The sequence below is a fragment of the Cyprinus carpio genome, chromosome A13, assembly GCF_018340385.1.
Source record: "Cyprinus carpio isolate SPL01 chromosome A13, ASM1834038v1, whole genome shotgun sequence".
NCBI lineage: Eukaryota > Metazoa > Chordata > Actinopteri > Cypriniformes > Cyprinidae > Cyprinus > Cyprinus carpio.
This window is the reverse complement of record NC_056584.1, coordinates 16,914,952-16,937,381: the sequence shown is the minus strand read 5'-3', so window position 1 is coordinate 16,937,381 and position 22,430 is coordinate 16,914,952. Positions and strand designations below refer to the sequence as shown.

Sequence of the window (22,430 nt, the reverse complement as noted above, 5' to 3'; positions counted from 1 at the left end):
CCAAAACTGACCCTTCTCTCAACCCATACTCCTACTCAAGCAAATCACAGTCCCTGTTGAGTTGTGTGTGTCTCAGCCTCATCATTCATTTATTAGCTTGCTGAACATCCTCCATGCGTTAAGTTATGAGTTTATGTTTAGACTGAAAAAGTAGATTTGTTACACCAACATGCAGCTGAGCCAGTATGCACACAAAAAGGGCCGCCTGCAAGATTCCAGTCCATATTAAGCCAAATACATGACTTGTTTTGAGATGACTGAAAAGGTGATATCTCGATTAAAATTGTGATATATATGTAATTGTTAGTTTTAATTTATTTTAGTGCTATCATAATACACTTTTGTTTATTATTAAAGGTGCTGTATGTAGGATTGACAGCGAGTGGTTAAACTAGGTATTGCAGTCCAAATTCAAAATATTGGAAAGTGTTTTTTTCACCCGGCCCCTCCTCCTCAGACTTGATGCACACACAGGTTGCCAGATTGACGACACAAACAGGAACGAGTGCATTTGTCAGTGAATAAATTTAAAAATATGCTGTGTTTTCCGGCAATTGGCAACCTGGGGTGCTGAAATACAGTTGGGTAAACTGGCAGTGGGCGGGTTTCACAAACTAAAACAAAGTCAGAGATTCCAGCCAGAACACATTTTCAAAGGAGAATTGATTTTTTTTAAGATAAAGCTGTCATTAAATCAAGAAAACAGAGCAAAAAGTTTTGTCAACATCATGGACGCTGCATTGGCACGAATAAGTGGTGCATCTGATAGGATTGACATGCCTTTAATGTCAGCATGTGCATATGCTTGGGTGCCAGCTAACCTCTGGTGGCATATTGTAAAGCGCCTGTGCATCAACCACGAGTAATTAATATGGAAAGGTAATGGGCTGGTCATGTGGACAAACACCTGTTCACCATCAGGGATAAATAGGAGAGGACAAAGCAGCATCGGTGACTCAGTGGGGTAAGTCTGATCCCTCAGAGGGCACTTGTACCGGTCTCGTAGGTAGACTGAGCAGGAATGCTAAACACTCCCACGCTAACTTGAATTGGCTGCGCCCAGAGTCCACAATTGATCTTTTGCCATGGGGAAGTATCTTTCTCAGTTCTTAAAAAAATGGAGGCAGAGTGCATTATAACGTATGATTTACACCATCAGTTTTAAACCCTGCTCCCGGGGACCTACTGTCCTGTAGAGTTTAGCTCCAACCCTATTCAAACACCCCTGAATAAACTGATCAAGGTCTTCAGGATCACTTGAAAAATCACAGGCCATGTGTGCTGAAGAAGTTTGGAAATGAAATTTGCAGGAAAGTCGATCACCAGGAGCACCTGAAGACCTAAGATTTATACTATTATGATTAATAGCATGAATGATAAGAGATCTTGGCATTTGTACACTGTACAGTAAATTATGTTTAAGTTTTGCACATATATAAAATTATAATAATAAAATAAATAAATAAAACATATATGCCATACATGCAATAAAGCATTTGTGGTCAGTCTGAAATAAACTTGTCATTATTAATTTCGCTTTAATTCCTTTTAATGGTGCTCTTGTGATCAGTCAGGTAGCAATGACTGTTTAGCTGATGGCCTTGTTAAATCTTAAAGTCATTGATTCTTATTTAAAATTTTAACAAATCTGTTGGGTTAATGATTTAATGACTCACTCATAATACCCAAAATACACTCACTGGTTGACATGGCATTGATTATCAACAGAAAATCACTAAATGAATCAGCGAACAAATACATCTCTTTGGTAAATGGAATCAAAAGATTCGACTCACTGGGGTAAACCGAGATACGCATTTCTAGCTGTTTTAGTTCTTCTGGGATGTGTAGTAGTTTGGTAATCAATGTAATGATGAGGTAATAATCTTTGTGATGCCATATCTGAATATCTTACACACCAATCTCTGGGGTAGACGCTCAGTTCCAAATGCTTCACATTCAAAGAATCATTTCTTTTTGGGACAGGACTCATAGCCCTATAAATAGCATAATTATTTCTCTCTTTGAAACTGCACCGTTATAATAATGTTAGATTCGATAACATAAGGTTGCAGTTATTGGTATTACAAAACTTGCAGTACGTCTGTTTAAACATTATTTACCTCAACAGCAGATCGCTGAATGCTTTGCAAATGTACAGAAGGATGCAAACTCTAGATTTGCTGTGGCACATTGGACCCACTCATCACCTTCCCCTGACTTTTACTTTTCATAAACATTCCACAGTAACTTCCACCTTCAACATTTTTGTTTGTGCCTCATCTTTCACCACACTTCTACAAAGACTTTTCCCCTCACACTGTGCACAGGCAGCAGGAGTCAGTGTATGCTGATGGGGAAACTTTCGCTGCTGACTGTGAGTTCATGAGTATTAACGGAGGACGTTACCACTGTGATCAATAGCTGTGGTTTGACACATTAATATGCTTGAGAGCTTGAGAACTGCTGAAAGAAACAAACACGGTCTGCTTCATTCTGTGAGTGTATTTTGATGTTTAGATATGCAGTGTTTGATTTTATATTCCTTCATCATTTTCTCATCCTCATGTTGTTCCAAACCTGTATACATTTAACTACTTTAACTTACATTTACATTTATGCATTTAGCAGACGCTTTTATCCAAAGCGACTTATAGTGCATTCAGGCTAACATTTTTTGACCTAACATGTGTTCCCTGGGAATCAAACCCATAACCTTTTGCGCTGCTAACGCAATGCTCTACCACTGAGCCACAGGAACACTTCTGTGGAGCATTAAGATATGTCTGGTTGCTGTTTGTAAAAGTATTTAAAAATGTAGGTACAGTCCTATTTTTCCATTGAGTCTGGGTCTCCTTTACTTCCTTTATACAATTTCCTGTTGTTCTGAAAAAGAAAAAAAAACAGCTCTCAATAACAGATCCTGTGCTGACTTCTGAAGACGCTAAGGCTGTGTCTCCCGCCCCGTTAGCGTTAGCGTGATGAAAACTGCCTCTCCACATTAGCCTTTCCCCTCGAGCTCTACCGGTAGATTCATTAACACATTAACACAGAGTCTGATTTAAATGGAGCTGCTCTCACGGGCTAGAATCTATTAGAGCAGACAACCTCTGTCACATCTCCTCAGCATCTCATCTGGCTCTCATGACTCCTGACAGCTCTGGGGAAAAGAAAAGTGGCCTCCAGTAATGAAGCAACACTTTAACTCAGCAAGTCTGTGCAGCAGGCATACGTTTATGCAAAGGATCTGTGTTGACAGGACTTTTCCTGCTTTGCTTTGCTTCATTTCATTCTGGCAAAACAATTTTTTGTTTGGAGCAGTCGCCACTGTTTGAGTGGGTTGACTGGATGTCAGTAGTAAATTTACTGAGTGTCCAAATTATCCCATGGGATCTGAATGCCATTGGCAGGGGCTATGTTTTCATCCAAAATTGCTTAATTTATGTGCAAAATTGGAATATCACATAAAACATTTGCGAATAAGCACCATTTCCATCCAACGAGTCAAATAGAACAAAATAATATCTTCCTGACTATATATTACTAAGAAAAGTAGGAGAAGCCACTGAATATAATAATTTTCACATATAATAAATTATTTGCACCTCAGAGAGAGCAAACAAAACACAATAAATACAAGAATTGCTTTCGGAGATGGATGCTGCTGTTTGGTAAAACAGTCGTATAGTTCTGGGAGGCAATTATACAGAAATACTTTGACAACAGACTTGGCTCAGGCATTTCAGATTAACAACATTTCAGATGCTGTGCAATGAGATTGTTCAGACTGACGGCAGAGGGTCTGGACTCCATCTCAGCTTTCATTGATCGAGAACCACCCAAAGAGGCATCTGACGAACATGTAAAGCATCCATTCACAGTTCGTTTTGTTCAGTGTCAAGATTTAGGGACATGAAACTACTAACTATGTAAATGCGAATGTCATGCTAGTTTACTGCAAAAATGGCACTGTCACGTTCGTCATGAACTCCAGTAGAGGGCACTCCACTCAGGACTCTTGCATTTGGTGTCTGAACTCCATTTCCCATAATCCCGTACCTAGGGCTAATCACCGCCAGGTGTTCCCCATTACCACTCCCCTATATATACTGTGTTTGGACTCTCATTTATTGCGAAGTCTTGTTTAGCCCAGTCTGACATTTCTGAGCGCTTTCCTTGTGTTTGTTCTTGCCGTGTATTATTTTGGGTTGTTTGTACCGCCTGTGATTCTCTGCCACCTGCCCCTTTGACCATTGCTCTTGTTTGCCCCGACCTCTGCCTGGAATACGTCTATGTCTCTGGATTATCTGTGTTATCCCTGACAATGGTGATTGATCTTGTCTGTTTCTGACTTTGATTAATAAAAGCTGTAAATGGATCTGCTCGCCTTTGACTCCTTGTTACAGGAACAAAGTATATGCCATGAACTTCAAATAATTTTGAAATTCCAGTGTCTAGTTGATCCTGATAAGTAATTATTATTACAATTGTAAACACATTGGCTTTCTTCTTCAATGAGGGAGTTTGGCATTACAGCGGCTTTGTTTCCAGGTGAACCGTTAAAGATTGTGACAGACACATTTCCTGGAAATCCTGTAGAAATCAACCATTTTTGGGATAAAATGTATCGTTTAAAGATGTTGTAACTGGTCACAATTTCTGTAAGTTAAAACAACAACAACACAGTTTAAACCTGAGCTGAATACTTAGCTGGCCTTTCACCATGGCCCACATTTTTAGGCTGGTCTGGTTTTACAAGGGTTTTGAACTAGAACATCTAAGACCAGAAAACCACCATTATTTAGTTTAAGCTATATGTTTCAGCAGGGCAGATTCCCTTGTGCTAACATCCACACAAATAAGCAAAGCTTTCACTTACTTTTGATGTTAATCTCTTTCTATTATAGAGAAGTCATACTGTGGGACTAAATTAATGAACACCAATGTAGTTCACCATGAACATTATAAACTTAATGAATAGTAGGAGGTAAAACTCTCCCACAAACTCACATGCTAGAAAATCTTATTTACTTCCTGGTGGGGTCCTGATGAGAAACATTTTAAAGGATGGGATTTTCAAATTAGTTTTTTTTTTTTTTTTTTTTTTTTGAGTTACTCCAAAAGACAAAACATACATTTTAAATCCATGACTAGTCATTTTGAATATAGACACTACATTGCTCATTTTGATATTGTTCTGTCAGACTCTGTGATTTTCAATAAACTTTAAGAGTAATAAGTGAATTCTGATTCTGTCTGGATATTTTTTATTGTTGAGGATGTGTGTATACTGTAATTAAGTTTCTAGTTTGGTGAGGGAGTCAGTCCCGCATCCAACTGTATTGATATTATAGGTATTTGTTATTCTAAATCAGTAATGATTGATATGAAATACTATTGGCCTTTCGTTCAACATGCCAATTATAACAATTTAACACAGCATGTTGCTAATTCCTTCCTTCTTAGGACAAGCAGTTCGGAGAATGAAAGGATGGATGTTGCTAATTCCTTTGAAATTATTATCAATGCAGCTTCATGTTAAACAGCAGGACTATTGAAAATGTTACATTTTATTTGATCTTGAATCCAAAGCGGTGCATTTACAGGAAATTGGGTTGTTTTGGGCTGTTTAAATACCAAATGTTATATTTAATACATCACACAATTCAAGCTAATTAAGGTAAAATAATAATCATGCTAATTAAGCTAAGGACACGGGTTCAACACAGAGTGTTGATTGACACTAGATTTGAACACAAGTACATAAAACACACTATAATATCTGTGAAAAGTAAGATATGGCTTTAACACCTTTGAAAAAAGGTTCAGAAGCACCTTATTATAAACATAATATGCACTTGCTAGAGTTATGTTTTATTTATTATTATATATATTTTTTTTCAACTTATGTGGTTTTACATGTAGACTATTTAATGCATATAAAGAGAACCTATAAAGTGGAAAGGTGATTTAGTGAAAAGAGAAGAGGGGAAAACATCACTGAGACCAAGCAGGAAAAGAAAAGAAATTAACAAATCTTTCAGCGGAAATCTGTATCATTTGTGGCCATCAGTATGCAGGCTGAGACACAGAGGATGACTCCATCACACACTCCACTGACCCTTACAGCTCCACAATCAGCACTGTCATGCGGGTTAGTGTTTGTGAGGGGCTGTCAACCTGCCACGATGCACATCACTGTCTTTCATCTGCATATAAAGGACAAGGGCAGCACTTCCTGATAATGGAAATAGCATACATTTGACTTCTGCCACCCACTGCAGCAGTACGGCATACAAATGTTAACAGCTTGATCTCTTGGAAAGATCCTGAGGTCTAGGTCTACGTACTGCACAATATTTTCATTTGAAGAACACTGTGAGATTGTTTGTGTCACGCAAGGGATCAAGGATTGCAAGTAAGCTTGTCGGTAGATGCTACACCATCTGGCTCTAAAAATGTATTGCTTCTCAATATTATTAACACTTCATTATCTTTAGGACACGTCCCAAAACCATTCAAGCTGGCGGTTATTAAGCATTTTATTAAGAAACCACAACTAGATCCTAGTTAACTGGCAAATTACAGACCCATTTCTAATCTTCCATTTATGTCTAAAATTTTATAAAATGTTGTGACTGCTCGATTGTGCGCCTTCCTGCAAAAAAAAAAAAAAAAAAAAAAATCTCTATGAAGATTTTCAGTCAGGTTTCAGGCCCCACCATAGCACAGAAACTGCACTTGTTAAAATTACAAATGACTTGCTTCTTGCATCAGACCAAGGCTGCATCTCATTGCTAGTTTGGGGAAGTCATGGCCTAGTGGTTAGAGAGTTTAACTTCTAATCCTAAGGTTGTGGGTTCGAGTCTTGGGCTGGCAATACCATGACTCAGGTGCCTTGAGCAAGGCACCGAACCCCCAGCTGCTCCCCGGGCGCTGCAGCATAAATGGCTGCCCACTGCTTCGGGTGTGTGTTCACAGTGTGTGTGTGTGTACACTGCTGTGTGTGTGCACTTTGGATGGATTAAATGCAGAGCACGAATTCTGAGTATGGGTCACCATACTTGGCTGTATATCACGTCACTTTCACTTTTTTTCCCTTTAGTTTTACTTAGTGCTTTGTTTGACACCATAGATCATGACATACTCATAGATCAATTACAAAACTATACAATAACACAACAGCAATCTTTAAGAATGAAAAAAAATAAAAAGACTGATCACTACCACTTTGTTTATTTAAATGGGGAGTCATCTCCTTTATCACCAGTAAAATATGGAGTGCCTCAAGGATCTGTCCTAGGTCCTCTGCTATTTTCAATATACATGTTGCCCCTTGGTAGTATTATTAGAAAATACGGGATTAGTTTTCACTGTTATGCTGATGATACTCAACTATATATCTCAACGAGACCAGATGAAACTTCAAAATTATCTAAGCTAACATTGGATTACCAATATTTGTTTCCTATTAAATTCTGATAAGACAGAGATATTACTTATTGGACCAAAAAACATTACACAGAATCTCGTAGATTACAATTTGCAACTAGACGGATGTACTGTTACTTCCTCTACAGTCGAAAATCTGGGTGTTATATTAGATAGCAACTTGTCTCTTGAAAACCATATTTCCCATGTTACAAAAACCTTCCATCTTAGAAACATTGCCAAACTACGAAACATCACACCTATTTCTTATTCATAAAACCTAAATAAACAATCCACAACCACTCCAAAATACAACTGCAATGCACTGCTAGGTGGTTGTCCTGCATCCTCAATAAACAAGCTACAGGTAGTCCAAAATGCAGCGGCTAGAGTCCTTACCAGGTCAAGAAAATATGATCATATTACCCCAATACTACAGTCTCTGCACTGGCTACCTATTAAGTTCTGTATCAGTTACAAAACATTATTACTTACCTACAAGGCCCTTAATGGTTTAGCTCCTGCGTACCTAACTGGTCTTCTACCACGCTACAATCCATCACGCTCCCCAAGGTCACAAAACTCTAAGACTTTTGGTAGTACCTAGGATAGCAAAGTCCACTAAAGGAGGTAGAGCTTTTTTGCATGTGGCTCCCAAACTCTGGAATAGCCTTCCTGATAATGTTCGGGGTTCAGACACACTTCCTCTGTTTAAATCTAGATTAAAAACACACCTCTTTGGCCAAGCATTCAAATAATGCATCTCATAATTTTGGACTGCAGTTATATCTGATCAAATGCGCATTATTATTCTTTAGCTTGGGTTAAACTAATTAATTTCACTTGGTTGGAACAGCAGCTACGCTAATTATGTCTCTTTTTGTTTCTCTGTTTTGCACAAGCTCCAGTCTGGATCCAGAACACCTGAGAAGAGATGATGCCAACCCCTCAGATGATGCCAACCCTGAAACAACATACAGAACTACCAAATTTTGCTGTAAGTTTGATTGCATCATATAATAATTGCTGTTAATAGTGTTCATCGTCTGTTTGATTACGTCTTTAATAAACTAAAAATTACCACTGATAAGCTACTACTAAATATTGTAGAATCACAACTCAAAACAAACAAACAAAAATTTAATAAAATTTTCTGTAAAGTTGATTATTCTACTAACCCTAACAGTCTACAAATGCTCTAATGAAGTAGTTACAAAGTTACTTACAGTAAGTAGAATGTCTAAAGTGTACTATCGAAATAAAGTGTGACCCAAATATTACATTATAGTAGTTGTTTTGGCAGTAGCTGATGGTTTTATGTTGTATAATGTACTATACAGTGATGCATGATGTTTGGCAGTGCTGATACAGGTGAATCATACTAATTAATGCTCTACATCATTTGCTTAAAATGCACAGATGGATAAATTTTCCATTACAGACATCAGCAGATCCCTACCCCCATTCCATTCTGTTCAATCAAATTATTTTTGCAGACGCTCCAAGAGCTCACACACACCGTTACTGACCAGTGTTCCATAACCAGAGTCAAATGTCAGTGCTCCTAACCAAACAATGGCTTCGTAATTAACCACATGTCATGGGCGAGTCATTTATCAGTAGCTTCACATCACAACAGTGCAAATGTTTCGTCAAATCCTTAGAAAATTCAGTGGATGTATAATTTCTTTTCATTTTCATGGGTGCCTTGACCTTCTGATACACGGTGTTCATTGTGTTCATTATAGTGTAAGTTATTTCAACTATTCATGGTGAGATATTGTCAGGAATGTCTACTGTGCAGGAGCGAAGGACGAGCAGATGCAGGAGATTCACGATTACGGTCTTAAATTATCAAAATAAGGGTAACACGGGGCAAGCAGGAACACACACAAAGCACATAGTGTAGACAACACGGGACAAAGGAACAAAGGAAAGGACAACACTTAAAACACAAAAATAAATTACAGGTATGTGAACAGATACACCATAACAAAAACATACAAACACACAACCTATAAACTTAAACATACACAGAACATGCATATTAAATCACACAGACAGAGACAAGGTGACTACTTTTTACTTTCAAATTTTACTAGTCTCTCTTTCAACACCATCAAGGCTTTGAATATTATACAAATGTCTTCCTGTTTCATTATTATATTCCTGCCACATTTTTTGAGTTTTATTTTTTTATGATATTTTATTCTGCAAACCTACTCTGTGTGACTTCAGAGATTGTTTAGCTAAAATATTCACTTCTTCTTTTCCTTTTGCGCTAACATGTGCAGGAACCCAAATAAACCAGATTTTCAAGACTTTGGGTTTCTGCACACGCACATGATAATGTTGATATATCCACTGAATTATCCTCAAATTTTCAAAACCCTCCCTGCAAAGAAACAGCTGCACTGTTGAGATTGTTGTATTTATAGATGAAGCAGGAGAGCAGCAGCACGTCATCTCAGTGTTTTCAAAGTTTTCAAAGGTAACGGTAGCAAAATAATGCTCTCACGCAACAAACTAACAACTGCTTATTATGTTTAACTGGAATTTACTGCTTTAACTGCTATACTTTCAGCTTCTTCCTACAAGGGCTGTCCAGTGAACATGTTAAATGAAAAGAAAATGTTAAGATTTTTCCCTCTTTGTGGTCTAATAATTCATGCCCTTGAGGGTTGAAGTATGAATAGATGTCAAGAAAGTTCCCTATGATTATATGATCACAGAAGAAAACATGACATGCATTTATGGTCTGTTGCTGTGGACTCCTCCTGTGCCACACAGAAGAGCTCTGCATGCTTCCACATTTACATACAGTATTGGGAAGATTTTGGGAAGATTTTGGGTTTGCTTAACATGTAGTGGACAAAATATGGACACATTTTAATGGCAGTGTATCATGTTCAACTCTCAGGAGCAACTCTCAAAAATTAATATGCTGTATTTTTCTTTTACTGAAACTCATGTTGTTTAAAATGCATTCTGTTGAAACAGATTTATTGATGTTTTCAAGCCCTAAAGGACATGTTGTTTTTTAATTATTTTATTATGTGCGCTCTTGTTCTTATTTATTTATTTATTTTTGCAGTGGTTGGGAAAAGAGACAGAACATGAAGACTAGTATATACAGTACAGGTCAAAAGTTTGGAAACATTACTATTTTTAATGTTTTAAAAAAAATTATCACATCCTCAAAAATAAAACAAAAATCTTATTAAAAAATACAGAAAAAAAATGTAATATTGTGATATATTATTACAATTTAAAATAATTGTTTTTACATTTATTATACTTTAAATTATCATTTACTTCTGTGATGCAAAGCTGAATTTTTAGGATCATTATCACATGATCCTTTAGAAATCATTCTAATATGATGATTCATTATCAAAGTTGGAAACAGTTCTGCTGCTTGATATTTTTTCAGAACATGTGATACTTTTTTAGGATACTTTGATGAATAAAAAAAAAAAAAAAGAAGAAACTATGTTTTTAAAATATAAATATTTTGTAATAACAATATACACTACTGGTCAGTAATTTGGGGTCAGTAATTTTTTTTCTTTCTTTTTTTTAATAAAATCAATACTTTTATTCAGCAAGGATGTGTTAAATTGATAAAAAGTGATAGTAAAGAAAATATATTATTAGAATATATATTATTAGAATTTGTATTTTTATTTTGAATAAATGCAGTTCTTTTTAACCTTTTATTCATCAAATATATTAGACAGCAGAACTGTTTCCAACACTCATAATAAATCAGAATATTAGAATGATTTCTAAATGATCATGTGATAGACTGGATGTTACATGTGACACTGAAGGCTGGAGTAATGATGCTGAAAATTCAGCTTTGCATCACAGGAATAAGTTGTAATAATATTTCACAATATTACTGTTTTTTCTGTATTTTTGATCAAATAAATGCAGCCTTGATGAGCAGAAGAGACTTCTTTCAAAAACATTAAAAATAGTAATGTTTCCAAACTTTTGACCTGTACTGTACATCGCGATAAATCGCATCCAAAATAAAGGTTTTGTTAACATAACATATGTTTGTATACTCTGTATATTTATGTATATATGAATACACACACATGCATGCATATTTTTAAGGAAAATTTGTTTATTTATATATAAAATATTTATATTTAAATATAATTTAAATTATAGATAGGTAGATGGATGGATGGATGGATGGATGGATGGATGGATGGATGGATGGATGGATGGATGGATAGATAGATAGATAGATAGATAGATAGATAGATAGATAGATAGATAGATAGATAGATAGATAGATAGATAGATAGATAGATAGATAGATAGATAGATAGATAGATAATCCAGTTTTTTTACAATAAAAACAATGGACACTTTTGTTCTGAATAGAAAACCTGTAGTCTTCATCCAATCTGGATTAAACTAGATTAGATTTGATTTAGTTTAGTTTAGTTTAGTTTAGTTTAGTTTAGTTTAGTTTAGTTTAGTTTAGTTTAGTTCAGCTCAGTTTCGGTTTTCATTGTTACAAATGCAGCTTTGTTTTCTTTGTGTTATTCAGAGTTTTTGGTTGCATAGATACAATGCTGCCTACCTCAGGACACTATATTAAAAAATGCATGGCACAATATAGCATATTTATGATGCATAATGTGCCAACACTATCAGAAAAGCTTAATACTGAAGTTCATCTTGGATGATGTGTCCAATTCTTTGGGTAAAAAAAATAAAAAAAAATAAAATGTATAACACACACACACACACACACACACACACACACACACAAGAAATAAGCTGAAACCAAAACACATTTACAAACATATGAACATGCATATTAAAGTATTAGTAAATGACTTTGCTTTTCCCAGATTGGCCATTAGTAGCTATTAGAAACATGCATCCAGAAATTGTGTTGGACAGAATTGGTGAAAATTTTTAAGAACAGATACAGAACACACAGAGAATGTCTAAAAACTGAAAGAGTCTCTTATGAGTAACACATACAGTACTAATGAAAAAAGGGCAGAAAGCAAGATAGGACAAAAACAAAGAGATGTAGCTGGAAGCGTTTTATGTGCAAGTATCAAGATAAGAGATAAATGACCATCTAATGAGCAAGAGCCAAGTGTTTTTCCTGAGATCCCAAGATGACTTTCTGAGAATGGTTATGAGCTTTTTCACTGGTTCTTTGCAGCAGATAAAGGAATAAATCATGTAACAATGAAAATTCTATCATTATGCACTCACTTCTGTGAGTGTGAAAACACACAAAATGAGTTATTTTGCAGAATGTCTAAGCTGCTGTTTTTAACTGACTACTGCTTGTCAAGGTCCAAAATAAAAAAATAAAAATAAAAAAAACACCAGTATATTCTGTCTTCTGAATCCATATAATAACTTTGTGTGAGGAACAGGCTGAAATTTAAGTTGTTAATCAAAAATCAAAAAGGTTTAACTGGTTCATCTCATACTGCCACGTGTTTTCCAGCTTCTAGGAGATGTGGGCCTGTAAATGAATTATACCTATAGGCTACCTTATACCTAAGGGAAATTATCTGCTTGTTTGTTAATTACTAGCAGTTATTGGTATCAAGTACTATGAAGCACATTACCGTTATATAATTAAGGATGATCCTGACTACTTAATTAACATGCCAGTCTCATTATTCTTACAATGGTTGTAAAATGTAAAGTTGGTTTTAGGCCAAACCCAGCAAGACTTGCCCATTTTTAATGGAAATGGAAATAATAAGTGCTGAGCCATCAAACACGGCAATTCTGTGAAGCCAGTTAACACCATTTGATAGTCAGAATACCAAAGGGAATGATAATAAATCAGAAGATATTTCTATGAGAAATCATGAGATTGACTGATCATCCATCCAGAGACTTTCCCTGCCTGAAAGGTCCCTAGAAGCGCTTTGAAAGATAGATTGAGAGACGTTTGTATCAGAAAACTGACAACAATTAGGAAGCACTTAGTAAAATCCATCAAATTTTGTTTTTTTTTCTGATAGATATCACCTTAATGACTAAAAATGATCTGAAAAATAAGCCTGTGTGTGACTGATCTCATGTGGCTGCCTCTGTCGTTTTGTTGTTTTTGTGTATTATGCAGCATTAATATAAATATTTGTGCATGGAAAATTAATAACAAAACAAATAAACAAAAGCAGTCTCAAAATATAGACAAAATATCTAGGCTGGATTCTGTTAAAATCCTTATTGCAACATGATATAGGCTACATTTTAAAAAAAATTGCAAATGATAAATAACCAGTAAAGACCCATTGCTTGTTCTTGAAAGGGTTTCATTTTGTTGTCAACCAGTAAACAGAAAATATAAAAACAGCAACAGTGTCATCTACTGGTTCATAAATGGTATTTTCAAATATCACACAGTCTGCACTTATTTTTAGAGACACATCTGTGCACAAAGAATATGAAGTAAATACATAATCAGGGAACACTTTAGAATGCTGTTCCATAAGAGGAATAAATGAGTAACACTATGTAAATGCGTTAATAATTAGTTAGGACTAGAGTTAGGGTTATCAGACTTAAGTTAGGGTCTATTTCATCTCTGATTAACCAGACTATCAAAAATCTCTGATTAACAAATGAGTAAGTAATAACACCGTAAAAGCAAGTAGGTCACTACTAACTAGTCAAATGTGTTTTTTTTTTTTTTTTTTTTTTTTTTTTGTCATACTTTTCAAAGTACTTATAAGAACTACTATATACAGATTAATATTTAATATGAATAATGCATAATTTATCATTCTAAAGTAAATATCATGGTAACCCTCTAGTAATGACTTAAGTATTACTAAATCCCTCCGAAGCAATTATGAATTATTTACAACAAATTTCTAAAGTAAAAAGCATGATAACTCCCTAATAATGACTGACTCATAACAATATTTTTTATTTATTTATTTTTTATTAATTTTTTTCAAATCAGCTCAGTGCTAACCCTGTAGCCAATTGTAAAGATTTCAATTGGGCATGTCTATTACAGTGCTGATTATTTACACAATGTTACAAACAATCCTAACCCCAACCCTATTTTTAACCAATGAAATTGGCTGTACACTTTAAGTAGTTTGTGAAACTATAAGTCACTGTAAGCTTTTGAGATTTTTGTAAGGTTGTAATTCATTTTGCTGGATTTGGTAACACTTGTGTCATTACTAGAGAGTTATCATGCTTTTCACTTTAAAATAATGTTCCAATTAGCTAGTAAATTCTTTAAAAGGATGTAGTAACACTTGAGTCATCATTTTACTATCCAAAACCTTACAAAACCTCAAATGCTTACAATGACTTCAGTCATTACCAGGAAGTTATTGTCCTTCTCACTTTAGAATACTAATCCAAATAATTAATAATTGCTTCTCAATTAAGTCATTACTATGGGTTACAATGATCTTCACTTTACAATTAATTTACTTTATGCATTACTCACATTAATTATAAAATAGTAGTTCTTAATAGTCCTCTGGGAGGTATGAAATATAGTAACTACTGATTTTCTTATAGTGCACTACTTCATTCAACTATTATTTTGATTATTGCTATTACTTAATTTGTTAATCAGAGTTTACTTTTTAGTTAATTGTAGCTACTAGAATGTCCTATGTAGTTATTAATTTATGACAGAATAGTATTCGAAAGTGCTATCCATTATCATAACAAACACAGACAACACATCAGCAAAAAGCTGAAGCTTAGACGAACAAAAACCAATCTAACAAACCCAACACTATCTACCAAACCAATTCAACAGCATGGAGCAAGATAACCCAGATTTACATTTACACAGCATTTCTCATGTCCATCAGCTGCTGCAGAGTTGCATGCTGTGCAGAATAAAAAGGCATGTTAGAGAGAAGCATCCTATGTGTGGAATGAAAATGCATTTCATCACAGATGTCTTGTTTGACAGCATTACTTAGAAAATATCCCCTCATTGAAGCCATATTGTATTTGATTAGACGATTTTGTTTTTGAATGAGATTTCCTTTCGGCCTCTTTATTGCTCATTTACAGCCCGCCATCCATTCCAGTGAAATCATAAACCTACTTTACTCAAGAGTCTTTCGTCACTCTTTACTGTCAATTTCACACTGTAGCAATAAACCGGAAGACACCATTAACTGCGTCAGTTCTGTGTCCTTAACTCTTGAAGGGGAGGTCTAATGCTATTTCATGCATTCAGACTTATTTACACTGTTAATGATTTGGATTCTTAAGCTAAACATGACCAAAGATTCAGAAAAGAGTTGGACGGATGATGCCATATTTCTGTGCCAAAGATACAGGGTTCATATAAATTTCGGAAAGTTTTTTAGAGTATGGCCCTGTATGATGTCATAAAGGATGGAATTCCTTATATGGGCACTTTCTGTCAGAAGAGCATGCGCACATCAACCAGAGTCAGAGCAAGAGCAGCCCACCAACGTGCTTCATTTGTTAATTCTTTAGCCATAGTTAATTTAAGTGAATAATTATTTTTGTCCCTGTTTTATGTATGTCGATGTCACAACTTGCAGACGATCGCTACACAAAAGTTTGCATGCTCATGACTCTTTAAGCTCCACCCACGGCACAACTCCAGGAGCTTGACTGTTTTCGGAGAGAAACGTAAAGCTGTATCTGTTTTTTATAAATCTGATAAAACTAAAGACTCTTCAGAGATATGAAGGATGCTATATAACTCTATAGGTACTCAAGATTACCATTAAATTGTGTTATGTCCCCTTTAAAATTTAGCTGATGATTTACAAAAAGTAATAATAATAAACATAGCAATCAGTTGAGGAACTTAATGTTTTCAGAGAGTCTATGAATCTGGTCAGAGAAGAAGTTTTTCAGAGCATTTTCTGACTGAGACTGAGGTGCTAAAATGATTGTATCCAGCTGTTTGTTAAGTATTGGGTGTGTGTTTCTTTTTGACTTTGACCTTTGTAATATGAGTGCAAGCACAATTCTCCCTTTGTCTCTGAGGGAGCACTTTGAACAATTGATAACATAATGATTAATGAAATGGTCTTTGCCTCTATGAAGGAAAGAGGCAAAAAATGAACCCCTAAGACATTCTGACATCACTCACAGTAAAAATACAGTTTATACAGTCATACTGATACATGTCCCAGTTCTGTATAAAATTTCATGAACTGAAGAACTGAACACAACACTAAATTTTAAAACATTGTATCAAGGCTCTTCAGCCACTCCTCAGCTTTATGTCCTGCATTGCCCCAGCATGCTGTTTATTAGCACTTTTAAAGCACATAATGCCCAACCATATTATAGATCCCTTAACCCTAGTCTCGCGTAGCCAGACCTTCAGACTGATGGCAGAAGGTCTGGGAACCTTGGCCGCTTTGAATGGCAAGGGCCACCCAAGAGGCCATATGACTGACAGATAAATCAACCAATCACGTTTCATTGAGTGCCACATCATGTTTAGGGTCATGGAAATGTCCCCAAAATAACAGACCATGTGTAAAACTCTTGGACGTTTTTGAAAGATTCTATGCCGCAAATGTTAAATATTTCACATACTTTTGAAAATCCAGCATTTAGTTGATCCTGATAAGCACTCATTGTCACAGTTGTAAAGACGATGGCTTTCTTCTAACATGAGGGGGTTTGGCATCAATGCATATTTGTTTCCAGGCAGAAAGTTAAAGAACGCGACACGCACGTCTCCCGGAAATCCTGTGTAATTCAACCAATCCGATGACGACTTCGAAACTCCTTTAGTGTTTCCAATTTTGTGTGCCGTATGCATCAGACATTCAGCCAACGGTCCGTGGGCATGACGTCTGATGCTGAGACTACCTTAACACTATCCCATGCATTAACTACTGCAACAACTACCTTACTTACTATCAATAAACTGTATCCCTACTCTAAAGTGTTACCATTTCTTAAGAAAGCTGCCAAAGTAAAATTGAAAACATGTAAACTCAAAAGCCAAGACAATTTTGTGGAAGAGTTCCAAAGATTCTTCTTGGACCTGCTGCTGAGTTTCTGTTTTGAGTTTCTCAATTCATTACACAAGAGGGAGTCCAATACTTTTCCTGGGAAAGTGCACTTTTGCCTTTCGAAAAGTAAAAAACCATATTGTAAATGCATTAACATTCCAGATATAAGCAAATGCAAGAAGGTGTTGGATGTTTGGGAGAATTTCTTGATAAGAGAAATGATGATTGAAATCTTGAAATCCCCGTTAACTGATATAAGAGACTAAACATTGTTTAGTACAAGAAGATAATAAAAGAGGGAGGAACAAAATCTGCCATAGAGTGAGTAAGCAACTACATGCTGTCAGCTTGGAGAAAATTCCCCTGTTCATAGTCAGAGTGTAGCCCGAGAACACTTTCATTACCACTTTCTTCTTCCACACAGCACACAGCACACATCTAACCACTTCCAGCATTATTCTGAAAGGGGGAAAAAAGATGTTCGCCATTATGCCATTTTTAATTATCGTCCTGTCATCAGACTACACCAAAGGTAAGCAATGTAACTATAGTTTTGCGTTTTTACCACATAGACTGTTTTAAAGTCTTGAACGTCTTTGTTTTTCCATCTTTAACCCACAACATGAAGTTTTAGAGTTTTAAAAGGATTTTGATTTTGTATCCCATTCTGTCACATGCTTAGCATACACTCAGCAAAAAAGAAACTTTTGCTCCTCTCACATTCAAATTTCTTAACGTGTAAATAACATGCGCAATAATTGTTTATGGTTCATTAAGCAAGCATGAAAAATATTGTTTAAGCCCTTATAGATCTGTAAAACTTATTTGGACTTAAAATGAGCTTATTTGGAAATTATCTTTAAAATACAGTATGCTAAAAAATAGTTTATAAACGTTTTTTTTTTTTTTTTTTTTTGCTGAGTTTGTATGCATATAAATATCTAAGCATATGCTAATATTGCTTTCTGATGCATGCAGGTGAAATAGAGCTGCGTGCTGTCAAACACCAGACAGTGAATTGCAATGAGAGGACTGTCTTACAATGCAATATCAGCTCATCAATGCCATTGAGCATTGTTAAAGTATACTGGAAAAAAACAGAAGACAAAGATTTTGAATGTGATCCAACATCCAGCAATAGACCTCCAGGATTTGAGTGCAACTACACAGGAGAAGCACTGACATTAACCATCTCAAATCCTACACCAGCAAACATGGGCTCGTATTTTTGTTGTATAAAGGCAGACTCTGGACATGGAGCAAAAGAAATCAATGTATCTATAGGTCAGTGTATTTAAACCATTTAGCAGTCCAAAGTTGTATGTATCACGCATATTTTAATGAATAAATGAATGACAGAATGTATGAATCAATAAATCAACGCATAGAAAACACTGCATCCATGTGCGAAACATTTTTAAAACAATGCCTTTTTTTAGGTACCGCTATCAAGTAAAAATAAATAAATAAAATAATATTGACAATAATAATGTCATAATTCTCCAAACATTTGCACATTGTATTAGACAATACAATTGTCAGGATTCTGGACTGTCTATGTTGTGTTTTGCCCCTGTTTCTGTTCTAGTGCTCCCTTATCTGGTCTTGTTCCTGTCCTCGTTTAGTTTTATGTGCACCTGTGTTTGGTAATTATCCTGTGTTTATAAGTTCTTGTCTGTGCTTTTCTCCTCTGTCGGGTCTACTCCTTGTGTACATGTGTTTGCTCCAGTGCCCTTTGTTTGGATTTCCCCTGTGTTCCTTGGATTAAAGACTTTTGATTGTACTCCTTGTTTCCCTCACACTCCTTCCTACAGCGTACGGTGACAGAAGACCTGACCGAATACAGTTATCTCCGTGTGTCTACCCTCCATTTTTGTTTCCCATATTCTCTCAGTGTTTTTGTTTCCATTGTGTTTCCCCACATGGATGCCCTCCTTCGCCCGGAATATCTCCTCCTCCTGCTGGAGCAGGGGGAGAGATCTCTGGAGGACCATACGAGACTATTCAGGCTGTTAGCTACCCGGACGACGCACTCTGCTCATTCTACGATGCAACCTTTAACACCGCGAGCAGAGTACCATAGTCCGAAGATGGTCCTCGAAAGGATTTTGCCGCCTTCGTGGAGTGGACTCTGGCGAGAAAGGGATCGCCATTCACCACCTGCCTCGTGGATGATCTCGCCAGATCCACTCCAGGCCTTCTGCAGAGCCCTCTATTACCCCTGTTCCCACGTCCAGCCCTGAGTGAGCTGTGGTTCCCGAGTCCTGCCTGGAGAGGGCTCCTGTTCCCATGTCCAGCCCAGAGGAGCCTAGTGATCCTGAGTTTTGCCCTGAAAACCCAGAGGCTCACGAATGACCACCCACCCACCAGCTCCACCGGGCTCTCTTGTCCCTAAGGGCTCCGCCTTGGATGGGCATCAAACCCACCATAGCCTCAGGACTCCGCTCCTTCGGCTGCACTCCATACCACCAACTCCGTTGGACTCCTTCCTCCCACCCGCTCCACCTTGGTCCTCAGTCGGTCCGGCTCTGCTGCGGATCTCTGGATCTCCACCTCTGCCTCGGTTGACAGAGCCTTCAGCCCCACCCTGGCCCCCCGGATCCTCAGTATCCGCTTGGCTCGTTGGCTCTCCATCTCCGCCTTGGGCTCCTCCACCGTTGGTCGGCCCCCTAGATTCAGCAGCCAATCCTCCTCCATGGCTCCTCCCTCCGTCGGCTCCACCATGGGTCGACATTTTAGCTGTGGCCTGGGTCCAGCTGGACTCCTGCTGCTCCAAGTCCCTCCTGTCTCCTCCCTGGACACTGTCTGCCAGCCCCCTCCCACATGTCAGTACTATTCCCAATCATCCCCCCCTCTGTTCACCCATTCCACACCATGATGACGCCCACTCCAGGGTTAACACGTCACTTCCAGAAGGGGGGCGATATGTTAGGATTCTGGCCTGTCTATGTTGTGTTTTGCCCCTGTTCCTGTTCTAGTGTTCCCTTATTTGGTCTTGTTCCTGTCCTCATTTAGATTTATTAGTCATTCTGTGCACCTGTGTTTGGTAATTATCCTGCGTATATAAGTTCTTGTCTGTGCTTTTCTCCTCTGACGGGTCTACTCGTTGTGTACGTGTGTTTGCTCCAGCCCCCTTTGTGTGGAATTCCCCTGTGTTCCTTGGATTAAAGACTTTTGACTGCACTCCTCATTTCCCTCGTACTCCTTCCTACAGCGTACAATGACAACGATGTCAGTTTAATAATTTTCATGTTTTTTTATTTTTTTTTTACAAACACTTGCACATAATAAAATATTATTAAATAAAAGGAAATTTAAGTGTTCTTAAACAGATTTCATTTGAATGTTTCTTAACACTCAAGTACACTAAACTTTTAACTTTAAGGTGCATTTAAAATAATTAGGTTGTAATAATATTTTATGCTTGGAAGAAATACATTTATTTTGATGTGTTGACCAACATACTAAAGCACACGTAAATTATGTGATTATAATTTTAACTGTAGTGTATTTCATATTATATCTAAAGTTACTATATTTTAAATGTACTCAATTTCCTATTTCTCACTACAAATGTATAATTACATTGCAAAAAAAATTTAAGTACATGACCTCAAATTAAATCATTAGAAATTTTAGTTAAGCATAAATACTTGTCATAACATTCGGTAGTACTAACCATATTTAAAATATTTTTAAGATGTACTTCTTTCCACTTTCATTTGATGGAAATAAATAAATTTTATTTTACATAGAAAAAGAATTATATATATATCACATCATTAACTCTAATACCTTATGTTTGTAACTGTATTTGTGCAGGACAATGCATCGGAGAATTCTCCCACCAGATGCCTGAACCCAAACAAATGCAGTGTAGCTTTAATGGTGTGTACCCAGAGGGCATGATAAACTGGTTTCATTATGACAAGAACCTGACTTCCAGCTCTACAGTCACAAGTCTGGTGAACTCTGATGGAACGTTCAGCATCACAAGTGTCCTAAACATCCAGGACGATCAAGAGAAATATAAATGCTCACTGTGGTCTCTCAAACACGGAAAATACCTTAAAGATCAAGAGTTTGAAGTACCAGTTCATGCTGATTCCAGGCCCATTAGCAGGATCAGCACACAGCATTGTTTGTCATGGACTCTTATCTTTCTTTGCCTGATGTTTTGATTGAAAGCCTGTTTGTCTCCAACTATCTAAGACATGGCCACAGGATACAGTAGTGAACTGACAACTGACCCACAGCTTCTCTCTTACTGCATTATGACTATTAATTGCACTGACATGAAAAACCCAAACTATTTCAAACTGCATTTTGCAAATGTTCTCAATTAATCAATCTCAAATGAATTGAAAGACTACTGAATATAAAAATGATGAAAAGCTTAGTTATTTTAGTATCATTGAGACACTCTTGTCGTTTTTATTAAATAGTATATATTAGTTTTGTGTGTGAATGTTTTATATACTGTAGTTTTTATTAATATAATCTATATAATTTGTATTATTTTTTATTATTATTTTAAAGTTATTTTAATTCACAAAAGTAAAACAAATGAAAAGTTTCCTCTAACTTAAAAAAAAAAAACACTTTTAAAAATCAGTTATTATAATTTTGTTACTGTATACTGTTATCGTTTTGTTATTATTATTATTTTTTGGTTTGTTTGTTTTTGTTTTGTGTTTTTTCCAATGACTGCTTTGGCTATGTGCACTTAAGATTTGTTCCATTTTTTAAAACTGCCGCTAATAAAATTTTGATTGTTTATGCATCTTAAAAGGATTTTTTATTTTTATTTTTTTTGGTTCAAAGCTGGCTGAAGGGAATGTGAAATCATGTTATGACAAACCAGCAACCAGCAAAACAAGACAAACTGAAAAATGACTTGAACACTGTTTATACATGTGCACTAATTAAATCTGACTATTCTAATCTTCATGTGATTTTCACTAATCCGTTTATGCAAATATTCACATAAAACAG

General features: G+C 36.3%; 1 protein-coding gene across 1 annotated transcript; it reads left to right on the top strand.

Annotated features, from left to right (window-relative positions):
• The first annotated feature begins 9,476 nt into the window (after positions 1–9,476).
• Positions 9,477–21,895, top strand: LOC109079610. Its single transcript, XM_019094750.2, has 4 exons — positions 9,477–9,502; positions 17,860–17,967; positions 18,414–18,719; positions 21,258–21,895. The coding sequence occupies exons 2-4, from the start codon at positions 17,913–17,915 to the stop codon at positions 21,614–21,616; spliced, it is 720 nt and encodes a 239-aa protein (XP_018950295.1). The 5' UTR covers positions 9,477–9,502; positions 17,860–17,912; the 3' UTR covers positions 21,617–21,895.
• Positions 21,896–22,430: the final 535 nt, after the last annotated feature.